The sequence below is a fragment of the Eubalaena glacialis genome, chromosome 10 (genome assembly GCF_028564815.1).
Source record: "Eubalaena glacialis isolate mEubGla1 chromosome 10, mEubGla1.1.hap2.+ XY, whole genome shotgun sequence".
Lineage (NCBI taxonomy): Eukaryota > Metazoa > Chordata > Mammalia > Artiodactyla > Balaenidae > Eubalaena > Eubalaena glacialis.
This window is the reverse complement of record NC_083725.1, coordinates 19,794,500-19,812,095: the sequence shown is the minus strand read 5'-3', so window position 1 is coordinate 19,812,095 and position 17,596 is coordinate 19,794,500. Positions and strand designations below refer to the sequence as shown.

The following is a 17,596-nucleotide window of genomic DNA, read 5'->3' as shown; positions in this document are numbered from 1 at the left end:
TCTGTGGTTTTCTTTTTCTGTGACATCTTTGTACGGTTTTGGTATCAGGGTGATGGTGGCCTCGTAGAATGAGGTTGGGAGTGTTCCTCCCTCTGCTATATTTTGGAAGAGTTTGAGAAGTATAGGTGTTAGCTCTTCTCTAAATGTTTGATAGAATTCCCCTGTGAAGCCATCTGGTCCTGGGCTTTTGTTTGTTGGAAGATTTTTAATCACAGTCTCAATTTCAGTGCTTGTGAATGGTCTGTTTATATTTTCTCTTTCTTCCTGGTACCATCTCGAAGGTTGTGCTCTTCTAAGAATTTGTCCATTTCTTTCTGGTTGTCCAATTTATTGGCATATAGTTGCTTGTAGTAATCTCTCATGATCCTTTGTATTTCTACAGTGTCAGCTGTTACTTCTCCTTTTTCATTTCTAATTCTATTGATTTGAGTCTTCTCCCTTTTTTCCTTGATAAGTCTGGCTAATCGTTTATCAATTGTGTTTATCTTCTCAAAGAACAAGCTTTTAGTTTTATTGATCTTTGCTCTTGTTTCCTTCATTTCTTTTTCATTTACTTCTGATCTGATGCTTATGATTTCTTTCCTTCTGCTAACTGGGGGTTTTTTGTTCTTCTTTCTCTAATTGCTTTGGGTGTAAGGTTAGGTTGTTTATTTGAGATGTTTCTTGTTTCTTGAGGTAGGATTGTATTGCTATAAACTTCCCTCTTAAAACTGCTTTTGCTGCATCCCATAGGTTTTGGGTCGTTGTGTTTTCATTGTCATTTGTTTCTAGGTATTTTTTGATTTCCTCTTTGATTTCTTCAGTGATCTCTTGGCTATTTAGTAGTGTATTGTGTAGCCTCCATGTGTTTGTATTTTTTACAGATATTTTCCTGTAATTGATATCTAGTCTCATAGCGTTGTGATTGGAAAAGATACTTGATATGATTTCAATTTTCTTAAATTTACCAAGGCTTGATCTGTGACCCAAGATATGATCTATCCTAGAGAATGTTCCATGAGCACTTGAGAAGAAAGTGTATTCTGTTGTTTTTGGATGGAATGTCCTATAAATATTAATTAAGTCCATCCTGTTTAATGTATCATTTAAAGCTTGCATTTCCTTTTTTATTTTCATTTTAGATGATCTGTCCATTGGTGAAAGTGGAGTGTTAAAGTCACCTACTATGATTGTGTTAATGTCAATTTCCCCTTTTATGGTTGTTAGCATTTGCCTTATGTATTGAGGTGCTCCTATGTTGGGTGCATAAATATTTACAATTGTTATATCTTCTTGGATTGATCCCTTGATCATTATGTAGTTTCCTTCCTTGTCTCTTGTAATAGTCTTTATTTTAAAGTCTGTTTTGTCTGATATAAGAATTGCTGCTCCAGCTTTCTTCTGATTTCCATTTGCATGGAAATATTTTTCCATCCCCTCACTTTCATTCTGTATGTGTCCCTAGGTCTGAAGTGGGTCTCTTGTAGACAGCATATATATGGCTCTTGTTTTTGTATCCATTCAGCTAGTCTATGTCTTTTGGTTGGAGCATTTAATCCATTTACATTTAAGGTAATTATCGATATGTATGTTCCTATTACCATTTTCTTAATTGTTTTGGGTTTGTTATTGTAAGTCTTTTCCTGCTCTTGTGTTTCCTGCCGAGAGAAGTTCCTTTAGCATTTGTTGTAAAGCTGGTTTGGTGGTGCTGAATTCTCTTAGCTTTTGCTTGTCTGTAAAGGTTTTAATTTCTCCATCGAAAATGAATGAGATCCTTGCCAGGTAGAGTAATCTTGGTTGTAGGTTTTTCCCTTTCATCACGTTAAATATGTCCTGCCATTCCCTTCTGGATCGCAGAGTTTCTGCTGAAAAATCAGCTGTTAACCTTATGGGGATTCCCCTGTATGTTATTTGTTGCTTTTGCCTTGCTGCTTTTAATATTTTTTCTTTGTATTTAATTTTTGATAGTTTGATTAATATGTGTCTTGGCATGTTTCTCCTTGGATTTATCCTGTATAGGACTCTCTGCGCTTCCTGGACTTGATTAACTATTTCCTTTCCCATATTAGTGAAGTTTTCAACTATAATCTCTTCACATATTTTCTCATTCCCTTTCTTTTTCTCTTCTTCTTCTGGGACTCCTATAATTTGAATGTTGGTGCGTTTAATGTTGTCCCAGAGGTCTCTGAGACTGTCCTCAGTTCTTTTCATTCTTTTTTCTTTATTCTGCTCTGTGGTAGTTATTTCCACTCTTTTTTCTTCCACGTCACTTATCCGTTCTTCTGCCTCAGTTATTCTGCTATTGATTCCTTCTCGAGAATTTTTAATTTCATTTATTGTGTTGTTCATCATTGTTTGTTTGCTCTTTAGTTCTTCTAGGTCCCTGTTAAACGTTTCTTGTATTTTCTCTGTTCTATTTCCAAGATTTTGGATCATCTTTACTCTCATTACTCTGAATTGTTTTTCAGGTAGACTGCCTACTTCCTCTTCATTTGCTTGCTCTGGTGGGTTTTTACTTTGTTCCTTCATCTGCTGTGTTTTTCTCTGTCTTCTTATTTTGCTTAACTAACTGTGTTTTGGGTCTCCTTTTTGCAGGCTGCAGGTTCGTAGTTCCCATTGTTTTTGGTGTCTGCCTCCAGTGGCTAAGGTTGGTTCAGTGGGTTATGTAGGCTTCCTGGTGGAGGGGAGTAGTGGCTGTTTTCTGGTGGATGAGGCTGGATCTTGTCTTTTTTGTGGGCAGGACCGCGTCTGGTGGTGTGCTTTGGGTTGTCTGTAAACTTATTATGATTTTAGGCAGCCTCTCTGCTAACGGGTGGTGTTGTGTTCCTGTCTCGCTAGTTGTTTGGCATACGGTGTGCAGCGCTGTAGCTTCCTGGTCGTTGAGTGGAGCTGGGTCTTAGCGTTGAGATGGAGATCTCTGGGAGAGCTTTCGCCATTTGATATTACATGGAGCTGGGAAGTCTCTCGTGGACCAATGTCCTGAACTCCGCTCTCCCACCTGAGAGGCAGAGGCCTGACACCTCGAAGGAGCACCAAGACCCTGCCAGCCACACGCCTCAGAGGAAAAGGGAGAAAAAAAGAAAGAAAGAAAGAAAAAAGTGAAGTAAAATAAAATAAAGTTATTAAAATAAAAAATCATTATTAAAAATAAAACATATTAAAAAGTAGCAAAAAACAGAAAGAAGAGAGCAACCAAACCAAAAAACAAATGATAACAAGCACTAAAAACTATATTTAAAAAAAAAAAAGCAGACAGACAGAACCCTAGGACAAATGATGAAAGCAAAGCTATACAGACAAAATCACACAAAGAAGCATACACATACATACTCACAAAAAGAGAAAAAGGAAAAAATATATATATAACGTTGCTCCCAAAGTCCACCACCTCAATTTTGGGATAATTCATTGTCTATTCAGGTATTCCACAGATGCAGGGTACAAGTTGATTCTGGAGATTTAATCCGCTGCTCCTGAGGCTGCTGGGAGAAATTTCCCTTTCTCTTCTTTGTTCGCACATCTCCTGGGGTTCAGCTTTGGATGTGGCTCGCGCCCGTCTCTGAAGCTCGTTTAGGCGGTGCTCTGAATCCCCTCTCCTCGCGCACCCCGAAACAATGGTCTCTTGCCTCTTAGGCAGGTCCAGACATTCTCCCAGACTCCCTCCCGGCTAGCTGTGGCCCACTAACCCCCTTAAGGCTGTGTTCATGCTGCCAACCCCAGTCCTTTCCCTGGGGTCTGACCTCCAAAACCCGAGCCTCAGCTCCCAGCCCCAACCGTCCCAGCCAACGGGTAAGCAGACAAGCCTCTTGGGCTGTTGAGTGCTGGTTGGTGCCAATCCTCTGTGTGGGAATCTCTCTGCTTTGCCCTCTGCACCCCTGTTGCTGCGCTCTCCTCCATGGCTCCGAAGCTTCCCCCCCGCCACCCCCTGTCTCCGCCAGTGAAGGGGCTTCCTAGTGTGTGGAAACTTTTCCTCCTTCAAGCTCCCTCCCAGTGGTGCAGGTCCTGTCCCTATTCTTTTGTCTCTGTTTTTTCTTTTTTCTTTTGCCCTACCCATGTACGTGGGGAGTTTCTTGCCTTCTGGGAAGTCTGAGGTCTTCTGCCAGCGTTCAGTAGGTGATCTGTAGGAGTTGTTCCACATGTAGATGTATATCTGATTTATTTTTGGGGAGGAAGGTGATCTCCACGTCTTACTCTTCTGCTATCTTGAAGGTCTCCCGAAAACTGTCACTATTTGCCAATGACATAGAGAACCCTAAAATCTCCACACAAAAAATACTAGAATAATAAATGAATTCAGCAAGGTTGCAGAATACAAGATTAGCATACAGAAATCTGTTGTGTTTCTATATACTAGTAATGAAATATCAGAAAGAGAAAGGAAAAAAATCCATTTAAAATTGCATCCAGGGACTTCCCTGGTGGCACAGTAGTTAAGAATCTTCCTGCCAATGCAGGGGACACAGGTTTGATCCCTGGTCCAGGAAGATCCCACATGCCATGGAGCAACTAAGCCTGTGTACCACAACTGCTGAGCCTGTGCTCTAGAGCCCGCAAGCCACAACTACTGAGCCCACGTGCCACAACCGCTGAAGCCTGCAAGCCTAGAGCCCGTGCTCCACAACAAGAGAAGCCACCACAATGAGAAGCCCATGTACTGCAGTGAAGAGTAGCCCCTGCTCAGAGCAACTAGAGAAAGCCCGCGCACAGCAACAAAGACCCAATGCTGCCAAAAATAAAAAAATAAAATTGCATCCAAAAATAAAAAACTTAGGAATAAACATAAACCAAGGAGGTGAAAAACCTATACTCCAAAAACTATAAAACACTGATGAAGGAAACTGAAGATGAGTCAAAGAAATGGAAACATATACCATGGCTTTGGATTAGAGGAATTAATATTGTTAAAATGGCCATACTACCCAAGGCAATATACAGATTTAATGCAACTCCTGTCAAAATACCCATGACATTTTTCATAGAACTAGGATAATCCTAAAATTTATATGGAGGTGTTGAGAGCTCAAGATGGTGGAGTAGAAGGATGTGAGCTCACCCCCTTCTTATGAAAACACCAAAATCACAACTAACTGCTGAATAACCATCGCCAAAAAATGATGGAACATACCAAAAAAGATACCCTACATCCAAAGACAAAAAAGAAACCACAATGAGATGGTAGGATGAGTGCAACTGTGATAAAATCATATCCCATACCCACTGGTGAGTGACCCAGAAACTGGAAAACAATTATACCACAGAAGTTATCCCACAGGAGTCAAAGTTTTGAGCCCCACGTCAGGCTTCCCAGCCTGGGGTTCCAGCAACAGGAGGAGGAGTCCCCAGAGAATCTGGCTTTGAAGGCCAGCGGGGTTTGATTGCAGGGCTTCCACAGACTGGGGGAAAAAGAAACTCCATTTGTGGAGGATGCACACAAAGTCTTGTGTGTACCAGGAACCAGGGGAAAAAAGCAGTGAACCCATAAGAGACTGGGCCAAACCTACCTGCAAGTATTGGAGGGTCTCCTGCAGAGGTGGGGGGCAGCTGGGGCTCACTACAGGGACAAAGAACACTGGCAGCCGCAGTTCTGGGAAGTCCCCACTGGCATGAACCCTCCTGGAGGCCACCATTAGCCCCACCAAACAGCCTGTAGTCTCCAGTGCTGGGTCGCCTAAGGCCAAACAACAAACAGGGCAGGAACACAGCCCCACCCTTCAGCAGACAAGTGGCTTAAACTCTCCCTGACATGGCCCTGCCCACCAGAGGGACAAGACCCAGATCCACCCACCACTGACCAGGAACCAGCCCCTCCCATCAGGAAACCTGCACAATCCTCTTAGACAGCCTCATCTCCCAGAGGGCAGAGAGCAGAAAAAAGAGCTACAATCCTGCAACCTGTGGAACAGAAAATGCAATCACAGAAAGTTAGTCAAAATGAGATGGCAGGGACTTCCCTGGTGGCACAGTGGTTAAGAATCCACCCGCCAATGCAGGGGACACGGGTTCAGTCCCTGGTCCGAGAAGATCCCACATGCTGCAAAGCAACTAAGCCCATACACCACAACTACTGAGTCTGCACTCTAGAGCCTGTGAGCCACAACTACTGAGCCCGCATGCTGCAACTACTGAAGCTCGCGTGCCTAGAGCCTGTGCTCCACAACAAGAGAAACCACCGCAATGAGAAGCCTGCGTACTACAACGAAGAGTAACCCCCACTTGCCGCAACTAGAGAAAGCCCGCGCACAGCAACAGACCCAACACAGCCAAAAATAAATTAATTAAATAAATAATTTTTTAAAAAATGAGATGGCAGAGGAGTTTTTCCCAGATGAAGGAACAAGATGAAAACAACTAGGTGAAGTGGAGATAGCCAATCTACCAGAAAAAGCATTCAGAATAATAATAGTTAAGATGATCCAAGATCTCAGAAAAAGAATGGAGGCAAAGATCAGGAAATGCAAGGAATGTTTAACAAAGACCTAGAAGAACTAAAGAACAAACAAACAGAGATGAGCAATACAATAACTGAAATGAATACACTAGAAGGAATCAATAGCAGAATACATGAGGCAGAAGAATAGATAAGTGACCTGGAAGACAGAATGGTGGAAATCACTGCCACAGATCAGAATAAAGAAAAAAGACTGAAAAAAATGAAGACAGTATAAGAGACCTCTGGGACAATATCATATGCACTAACATTCGCATTATAGGAGTCCCAAAAGGAGAAGAGAGAGAGAAAGGACCTGAAAAAATATTTGAAGAGATAATAGCTGAAAACTACCCTAACATGGGAAAGGGAACAGTCACCCTAGTCCAGGAAGTGTAGAGAGTCCCAGACAGGATAAACCCAAGGATGAACATGCTGAGACACATAGTAATCAAACTGACAAAAATTGAAGACAAAGAAAAAATATTAAAAGCAACAAGGGAAAAATGAAAAATAACATACAGAGGAACACTGGTAAAGTTATCAGCTGATTACTCAGCAAAACCTCTGCAGGCCAGAAGAGAGTGGCATGATATATTTAAAGTGATGAAATGATAGAACCCACAACAAAGAATACTCTACCCAGCAAAGCTCTCATTCAGATGTGATGGAGAAATCAAAAGCTTCACAGACAAGCAAAAGCTAAGAAAGTTCAGCACCACTAGACCAGCTTTGCAGCAAATGCTAAAGGAACTTCTCTAGGTGAAAGAGACCAGCAACTTAAAACAACCTTGTACATATATAGACTGCTATATCAAAACCTCATGGGAACTGCAAAACAAAAGACTACAATAGATGCACACACAAAAAAAGAAAAAGCTACCCAAACACAGTACTAAAGCTGGTCATCAAACCACAAGAGAAGAGAACAAAAGAGGAGAGGAAGAAAAAGACCTACAAAAACAAACCCAAAACAATTAAGAAAATGACAATAGGAACATACATATCAATAATTACCTTAAACGTAAATGGATTAAATGCTCCAACCAAAAGACATAGACTGGCTGAATGGTTACAAAAACAAGACGTGTATATATGCTGTCTAAAGAGACCCACTTCAGACCTAGGGACACATACAGACTAAAAGTGAGGGGATGGAAAAAGGTATTCCATGCAAATGGAAATCAGTAGAAACCTGAAGTATCAATATTCATATCAGACAAAATAGACTTTAAAATAAAGACTGTTATAAACGAGACAAAGAAGGACACTACATAATGATCAAGGGATCAATCCAAGAAGAAGACATAACAATTGTGAATATATATGCAACCAACATAGGAGCACCTCAATATATAGGGCAAATACGAATGGCCATAAAGGGAGAAGTCGACAGTAACACAATAATAGTGGGTGACTTTAACACCCCTCTTTCATCAGTGGACAGATCTTCCAGATAGAAAATCAATAAGGAAACACAGGCCTTAAATCACACATTAGACCTGATGGATTTAATTGATATTTATAGAGCATTCCATCAAAAGTAGCAGAATACACATTCTTCTCATGTGCACATGGAACATTCTCCAGGATTGACTACATGCTGGGCCACAAAACGAGCCTCGGTACATTTAAGAAAATTGAAATCATATCAAGCATCTTTTCTGACCACAACACTATGACATTAGAAATCAACTACAAGTAAAAAAACACAAACACAGGGAGACTAAACAATATGCTACTAAACAACCAATGGATCACTGAAGAAATCAAAGAGGAAATCAAAAAATACCTAGAGACAAATGAAAACAGAAGCACAGTGAGCAAAAACCTATGGGACACAGAAAAAGCAGTTCTAAGAGGCAGGCTTATAACAATAAAATCTTACCTCAGGAAACAATAAAAATCTCAAGTAAACAACCTAACCTTACACCTAAAGCAACTAGAGAAAGAAGAACAAACAAAACCTAAAGTCAGTAGAAGGAAAGAAATCATGAAGATCAGAGAAGAAATAAATGAAATAGAGATGAAGAAAAGATAGCAAAGATCAGTGAAACTAAAAGCTGGTTCTTTGAAAAGATAGACGAAATTGATAAACCTTAAGCCAAACTCATCAAGAAAAAAAGGGAGAGGACTCAAATCAATAAATTAGAAATGAAAAAGGAGAAGTTACAACTGACACCACAGAAATACAAGGGATCATAAGAAACTACTTCAAGCAACTATATTTCAATAAAATGGACAACCTGAAAGAAATGGGAAAATTCTTATAAAGGTACAATCTCCCAAGACTGAACCAGGAAGAAATAGAAAATATGAACAGACCAATCACAAGTACTGAAATTGAAACTGTGATTTTTTTTTTTTTTTTTTTTGCTGTCAACAGGAGCTTTTATTTTTTATATTTTTTTAATTTTTTAAAATGTTTATTTATTTATTTTCTTATTAGTCATCCATTTTATACACATCAGTGTATACATGTCAATTCCAATCTCCCAATTCATTACACCCCAACCCCCACCCCCCGCCACTTTCCCCCCTTGGTGTCCATACGTTTGTTCTCTACTTCTGTGTCTCAATTTCTGCTCTGCAAACTGGTTCATCTGTACCATTTTCTAGGTTCCACATATGTGCATTAATATATGATATATGTTTTTCTCTTTCTGACTTATTTCACTCTGTATGACAGTCTCTAGATGTCTCTAAGGAGACAAAACCCTGTACTCTGAAAACTATAAGATGCTGATGAAAGAAAACGAAGACTACACAAGCAGAAGGAAAGATATATCATGTTCTTGGATTGGAAGAATCAGTATTGTCAAAATAACTGTACTACCCAAGGCAATCTACAGAATCAATGAAATCCCTATCAAATTACCAATGGAATTATTCACAGAACTAGAGCAAAAATCTTAAAATTTGTATGGAGACACAAAGGACCCTGAATAGCCAAAGCAATCTTGAGAAAGAAAAACGGAGCTGGAGGAATCAGGCTCCCTGACTTCAGACCATACTACAAAGCTATAGTCATCAAAACAGTATGGTACTGGCACAAAAATAGAAATATAGATCAATGTAACAGGATAGAAAGCCCAGAAAGAAACCCGCACCCCTATGGTCAATTAATCTACAACAAAGGAGGTGAGACAAAGCAATGGAGGAAAGACAGTCTCAGTAAATCGTGCTGGCAAAACTGGACAGCTACAAGCAAAAAATGAAATTAGAACACTCTCTAACACCATACACAAAAATAAACTCCAAATGGATTAAAGACCTAAGTGTAAGACCAGACAATATAAAACTCTTAGAGGAAAACATAGGCAGAACACTCTCTGACATAAATTGCAGCAATATCTTTTTCCATTCATCTTCCAGAGTAATGGAAATAAAAACAATAATAAACAAATGAGACCTAATTAAACTCAAAAGCTTTTGCACAGCAAAGGAAACCATAAACAAGACAAAAAGACAACCTACAGAATGGGAGAAAATATTTGCAAACAACGTGACCTACAAGGGGTTAGTCTCCAAAATTTACAAAGAGCTCATGCAGCTTAATACAAAAACAAACAACCCAATCAAAAAATGAGCAGAAGACCTAAATAGACATTTCTCCAAAGAAGACATACAGATGGCCAAGAGGCACCTGAAAAGATGTTCAGCATTGCTAATTTAAACAAATACAAATCAAAACTGCGATGAGAAATCACCCCACACCAGTCAGAATTGCTAGCATCAAAAAATCCAGAAACAATAAATGCTGGAGAGGGCTGGAGAGAGGGAACCCTGTTGGTGGGAATGTAAATTGGTATAGCCACTGTGGAGAACAGTATGGAGGTTCCTTAAAAAACTAAAACTGGGGTTATCATATGATCCTGAAATCCCACTCCTGGGCATATATCTGGAGAAAAACATGGTCCAAAATGATACATGCACCCCAATGTTCATTGCAGCACTGTTTATAATAGCCAAGACATGGAAGCAACCTAAATGTCCATCAACAGATGAATGAATAAAGAAGATGTGGTACATATATACAATGGAATATTACTCAGCCATTAAAAAGAATGAAATAATGCCATTTGCAGCAACATGGATGAACCTAGAGATTGTCATAATGAATGAAGTAGGTCAGACAAAGACAAATATCGTATGATATCACTTATATGTGGAATCTAAAAAAATATGATACAAATGAACTTATTTACAATACAGAAACAGACTCTCAGAGTTAGAGAAGGAACTTATGGTTACCAGAGGGGGGTGGTGGGAGGGATAGTTAGGGAGTTTGGGATTGATTGATTGTTAAAATGGATAACCGGGCTTCCCTGGTGGTGCAGTAGTTAAGAATCCGCCTGCCAATGCGGATTGGGGACACGGGTTCAAGCCCTGGTCCAGGAAGATCCCACATGCTGCGGAGCAACTAAGCCCATGCACCACAACTACTGAGCCTGTGCTCTAGAGCCCGCGAGCCACAACTACTGAAGCCCGCATGCCTAGAGCCCATGCTCCGCAACAAGAGAAGCCACTGCAATGAGAAGCCCGTGCACCGCAATGAAGAGTAGCCCCTGCTCGCTGCAACTAGAGAAAGCCCGCGTGCAGTAACAAAGACCCAACTCAGCCAAATAAATTTTAAAAAAATAAATGGATAACCAACCGGGACCTACTGTATAGCACAGGGAACTCTGCTCAATATTATGTAACTACCTAAATGGAAAAAGAATTTGAGAAAGAATAGATACATGTATACGTATAACTGAATCACTTTGCTGTACACCTGGAACTAACACAACATTGTTAATAAACTATACTCCAATATAAAATAAAATGTTAAAATAAAATAAAATTTATATGGAACCACAAAACTCCCTGAATTCCCAAAGCAATCCTGAGAAAAAAGAAGAAAGTTGGAGGCATAACACTTCCAGACTTCAGATAATACTATACAGTAATCAAAACAGCATGGTATTGGCACAAAAACAGACATATGGACTAATGGAACAGAATAGAGAGTCCATAAATAAACCCACACACCTACAGTCAATTAATTTACAGCAAAGGAGGCAAGAATATACAATGAAGAAAAGACAGTCTCTTCAGCAAGTGGTTTTGGGAAAACTGGACAGCCACATATAAAACAGTGGCACATTAGAACATTCCTTCACACCATATACAAAAACTCAAAGTGGTTTAAAGACCTAAATGTAAAACCTGAAACCATAAAACTCCTAGAAGAGAAGATTTGCAGAACACACTTAGATAAAATCATAACAAAATTTTCTTGGATCATTCTCCTAAGGCAAAAGAAATAAAAGCAAAAAAAACCCCAACTGGGACCTACTTAAACTTAAAAGCTTTCACACAACAAAAGAAACCATCAACAAAACAAAAAGACAACCTACAGAATATGAGAAAATATTTGCAAATGGTATGAACAATAGGGGTAATAATCAAAATATGTAATCAGCACATACAGCTCAATATCAAAAAAACAAACAATCCAATTTAAAAATGGGCAGAAGACCTGAATAGACATTTTTCCAAAGAAGACATACAGGTGGCTAACTGGCACATGGAAAGATGTTCACCATTGCTAGTCATTAGAGAAATACAAATCAAAACTATGAGATATTACCTCACATCTGTCAGAGTAACTATCATCAAAAAGTCTACAAGTAACAAACATTGACAAGGATGTGGAGAAAAGGGAACCCTCATACACTGTTGGTGGGAATGTAAATTGGTGCAGCAAATGTGGAAAACAGTATGGACCTTCCTCAAAAAACTAAAAATAGAACTATTATATGATCCAGCAATTCCACTGCTGGGTATATAGCCAAAGAAAATGAAAACACAAATCAAAAAGATATATTAACCCCAATGTTTATAGCAGCATTATTTACAATTGCCAAGATATTGAAGCAACCTAAGTATCCATCAACAGATGAATGGATAAAGAAGATGCGGTATGTATATATACAATGGAATATTACTCAGCTGTAAAAAAGAATGAAATTCTGCCATTTGCAACAATGCGAATGGACCTAGAGAGTATTATGCTTAGTGAAAAAGTCAGACAAAGACAAATACTCTATGTTATCACTTACATGTGGAATCTAAAAGCTAAAACAAATGAATGTATATAATAAAACAAACAGACCTACAGATATAGAGAACAAGCTAGTGGTTACCAGTGGACAGTGGGAAAAGGGGAGGGACAAGATAGGAGTAAGGGATTAAGAGATACAAACTACTGGGCTTCCCTGGTGGTGCAGTGGTTGACAATCTGCCTGCCAATGCAGGGGACACGGGTTCGAGCCCTGGTCTGGGAGGATCCCACATGCCGCGGAGCAACTGGGCCCGTGAGCCACAATTATTGAGCCTGCGTGTCTGGAACCTGTGCTCCGCAACAAGAGAGGCCGCGATGGTGAGAGGCCCACGCACCACGATGAAGAGTGGACCCCGCTTGCCACAACTAGAGAAAGCCCTCGCACAGAAACGAAGACCCAACACAGCCATAAATAATAAATAAACAAATACTTTAAAAAATAATGACTCCCTTCTTTAAAAAAAAAAAAAAGAGCTACAAACTACTATGAATAAAATAGATAATCAACAAGGATATATTGTACAGCACAGGGAAATATAGTCATTGTTTTGTAATAACATTAAATGGAGTATAATCTTTAAAAATAATGAAAATAATATAATATTGTAAATCAACTATACTTCAATAAAAAAAGAAACAAATTGGAACATATTAGGCTATCAATTATAGGTGTCAATTTTAATTTTTATTATAGTTATTTTGATATCAAGTATCATTTTCATTATTTCCTTTATACTTTCTATTTGATTTTCATTGAGTTCTAGTGACAGTTTCATAATGGAGTATATAAAGTAATTTAAAATATACTCCTTTGCTTATTCTCTTTTAGGACTTTTGCATGGCTTGGAAACAGGAATCAGAATTTACAAAGAGAGATAGAGCTGCCAGAGTCATTCAGAAGGCCTGGAAAAGTTGCCTTGTGAGTTTATTTCGGTTTTTTGCAGCTTTATTGAAATGTAATTGATATATCATATAGTTCACCTGTTTAAAGTATACAATTCAGTGACTTCCCTGGCGGTCCAGTGGTTAAGACTTCGCCTTCCAATGCAGGGGGTGCGGGTTCGATCCCTGGTTGGGGAACTAAGATCCCACATGCCTTGTGGCCAAAAAACCAAAACATAGAACAGAAGCAATATTGTAACAAATTCAATAAAGACTTTAAAAAATAATAAAGTATACAATTCAATAGCTTTTAGTATATTAAAGTGTTGTATACCACCCTTTGCTTTATAAGTAGACATTTTTTGAAGTTTCAAAAAGTTAACATTAATTAATTATCTCATTAACCTCACTAATATTTATTGAGTTTCTGATCTGGGCCAGGCACTTTGATAATGGCTACTATGAGCAAAAGTATCACTAATTGGCTTATTTGGCTTTCACCTCTAAAAATTTTATATCTTGACTCTGGAATCAGGTTTGTGAGCAAGTGTTAGGGATACATTCACTCATTTAATATTTATTCAGTACCTACTCTTGAGGACGTAAAGTATATTTGGATTAATGTACTAGTTTCTCACCATGCTCTAGTCTGAGTAGAATTAGTCTCCTTATCCAATAAGGAATATTCCAAGTTGATTTACTGGGTTGGGTGAGAGCCAAGAGGTGAAATGACTTTTCTCTTTTCTCTAGGATAGCGTCAACACTCTGTCTGTGTGTGAAGTGGTATGGCTCTCTTTCTAGCACACAAAAATACCTTTATATCAGTTAATGATGTCTTGAAAAATAGTTTCCATTATTTGCCTATGCTGGGGCACAACTATTGATTTCCAACACTTAAAAAAAAAGAGTTTCCTTTAAAATCTACTATTCCTTTGTTGGTTTCTAACAGCATACTTGTCATCTAGGCTTAAGCTTTTCTGTCATTTGTAACTTCTTCTCTCCCACATTCAAATCCAATCAGCCACATACCTTTGAACACCTGTTATGTTCCTGACACTGTGCTAGGCATTTTACAATACATCCTTGTGTTTAAGGAGCTTCAGTAGAGAAACCATGTATATAAACAAACGTGTGTGTGTGTATTTTAACAAGATGGTAGACTGAGCACACATTTTCACTTTCTATCCCTCTAGAACCCAACTGAAGTGACAATGTATAGAAAGTTAACCCATAACAGAGAGAAGGGAGTTCATGAGCAAATAGGAAATTTTATCTCATACCAAAAATAAATGGTAGTATCCTGTTGGACATATCTATGTAGAAGACTTGCCTATACATACCTTAAAGGGGCACTAGTGAGATAGCTCATTTGTCATTGGAACCCTAGAAAGGATATCAATTAGGATTTAGCAATTTAAAAAGGCTAAAAGGAGAATGACTATAGACAATGGGGTTAATTGAAGGTCTGTACATGGAACAGCTGTGCCAGTTGTCTCCACTGTCACTTCAAGACCCAAAGGTATAGGCAGGTAGATATTTATCATTAGTCAAAAATCTGCTGGTAGATGGATATTTACCATTGTGCATAAGAGAAACAAACCCAGAGTAGCCCACAGCTTTGGAAAGATGGCAGAGGTAGAGCCAAGAAAAAAGATCCCTTTGGTTCCAGGAAATCTCCTGAAAAAGAGGAAGACTTATCAGGCCCTCAAAGCCACCCAGGCAAAGCAGGCGCTTTTGCAAAGGAAGGAGCAGAGGAAAGGAGAAAAACTCAAGTTTAAGCAACTAGAATGGTTCCTACATGATTCCTGGTGGCAACTACGTGACAGGGTGCGACTCAGACAACTAGAAGTGAAACCTCATGGCTTGGAAGTGCCAGATAAACACTCCTTGGCCTTTGTTGTACACATCCAAATGATTAATGGTGTGAGTTTACTGGTGCAGAGGACCATTGCAAGACTTTGCCTGAATAAGATTTTCAGTGGTGTCTTTATGAAAGTATCTCCTTAAACCATAAAAATGTTTCATATAGTGGAACCTTATGTGACCCAGGGATTTGCAAATCTGAAGTCTGTTCAGGAACTCATCTTTAAATGTGGACAAGCCAAGGTCAAGAATAAAATCGTCACACTGACAGACAACACAGTGATTGGGGAGCAACTGGGTAAGTTTGGTGTCATTTGCTTGGAAGACCTCATTCATGGAGTTGCCTTCCCAGGGAAGGATTTTCAGGTGATCTCAGGGTTCTTGTGCCCTTTGCAACTCTCAGTGGCCTATCATGCTACCAAGAATAGAGCGGGCTTCCTCAAGGAAGTGGGCTCACCTGGCTATCAAGGTGAATGCGTCAATCGACTCATCTGGCAGCTGAACTAAACCCAGAATATCTGAGAACACAGTGCATTGGAAGCATGTGTTTTTGTTTTATGGAATTGTTACCCATTATCTTCAAGGAAGATTATTTTCTGCTTTATCTTCAGAAACTGGAGGTGAAAGGTCAGGAAAAAGATGATGATGTTCACAGGAGGCACTTTTCATCCCACCTCAGTTCCAAGGAAAACTTCCTGTGTGTTTTCTGTGATGACTACCGTCCACCACTGAAACCAACAAAGATTCACTCCATGGAGAAAGGAGTCCTGTTTTATCACATCTTCTATCCTGGGGTTTAATGTTGGTGAATGAATACCCAAGCACGAATACAAGACAGCAGTGAACCAAGCCCAGGGCCTTGTTTTGGAAAGAACTTGAAATACAATTGGAAAGAAGCACACAAAAACAATGCTCTCTGCTGTGAGTCCATGTTCTAACTTCAGTGACAGCTTGGCAAGCTCTCAGATGTGGCTGTCTCTAAGTGTATCTGGTAACTTCCTTATCCTTGCCTGCAGTTGGCTTAGTGCTTTTCTCTAGCTCAGAATTTTAACCTACTCTTGGATCTATGAGATGGGATGGACCCTTTCCCCAGCCAAATGGGGTGTTTCCTGTTAAGAACATGGTGGTAGATTCCTGACCCCCTGTGCCATTTATGACTCAGGGAAATCCCCACCATTTATTTCTGCTGGGCTTCAAGATGGAATTTTCTGGTTTCCCTGATGATCAGTCCTCTTCTTAAAACCCAAATCAGAAGCTGAAAAAGAATGGATATATGTATATGTATAACTGATCCACTTTGCTGTATACCTGAAACTAACACAACATTGTAAATCAACTATAACACAACATAAATAAAAATTAAAAAAACAAAACAAGGGACTTCCCTGGCAGTCCAGTGGTTAAGACTCTGTGCTTCCAACGCAGGGGGTGCGGGTTTGATCCCTGGTCAGAGAACTAAGATCTCATATGCTGTGCAGTAGCACAGCCTCCCCCAACAAAAAACAAAAAAAAAAGAAACAAACCCTGAAGGATTATCTCTTTAAAAAATTTACATGAACCATCTGGGAAAGCTAGTTCTAGCATGGATTTGGTACTCCACAGTAAAACCCTCTTAATTTTAGTATTTGAGAGATGCCTTGCTTAATTGCTGGCTACCTGACCATACTTCCTCTAAGAAAGTCTGTTGATTAACTTATTCCACCCACTTCACAAAGCTCCAAGGCAATCTTCTCATTCATGAGTGTGAACAGTGGAAAACCGGAGACTTACACAAAGGCACAGGATACTTACACTAGCTCCCTAGAAAAATTGACACAGACCTTCATTCGTCACTACTAATGGACAATCACCTGACATTTAATGAAAACCAACGTTGTAGAAGCAGAAAGAAAAGAAAAAGAAATAACAGAATCTGAAGGAAATAAAAATGGTAATCAATTTAGCTTAGATCAATATGTTGAATGGCTCTAGGAAAGTTGTATCTGGAGACTAAATAGTACCCCATGCAACAGAAGGTATGACTGAGAAGTTGAATTTAAAAAGAGGTTAGAGGGAGGTGGAGTCAAGATGGTGGTGTGGGAAGATGTGGAGTTAATATCTCCCCACAACTAAGGTGCCTGCCAGCCTCTGGTGGGAGACTCTGACGCCCAAGGAGACGGGAGGAACCCCAAAGTGAACCAATAGGACATAGGGGGACTGAGGGGGGAGGAGAAGTGGAGGCCAGACAGGATCAGCACCCCAGAGGTTGGGGAGATCAGGAGAGGCAGGCAGGAGGGACTCTCTGGGAAGAGTGGGAGAGGACCAGAGGGCAATTGCCTGGCCCACTCAAGCCCAGG

At 39.6% G+C, this 17,596-nt stretch overlaps 2 protein-coding genes across 2 annotated transcripts in view; both read left to right on the top strand.

The window, feature by feature from the left end:
* Window positions 1–13,353: 13,353 nt before the first annotated feature.
* C10H11orf65 (chromosome 10 C11orf65 homolog) overlaps window positions 13,354–17,596 on the top strand; it is a 71,206-nt gene continuing 66,963 nt past the window's right edge. Inside the window, exon 1 of the mRNA XM_061202564.1 lies at window positions 13,354–13,434. Within this exon, the coding sequence (XP_061058547.1) occupies window positions 13,354–13,434 (81 nt within the window). The remainder of the gene's footprint in view (window positions 13,435–17,596) is intronic.
* LOC133099103 (large ribosomal subunit protein uL30-like) lies at window positions 15,024–15,404 on the top strand. The gene has a single exon (XM_061202565.1). It carries the CDS (start codon window positions 15,024–15,026, stop codon window positions 15,402–15,404), a length of 381 nt encoding a protein of 126 aa, XP_061058548.1.

Excerpts from the sequence above, each read along its gene's own strand:
- LOC133099103 (XM_061202565.1), top strand. The coding sequence starts at position 15,024 with ATGGCAGAGGTAGAGCCAAGAAAAAAGATCCCTTTGGTTCCAGGAAAT.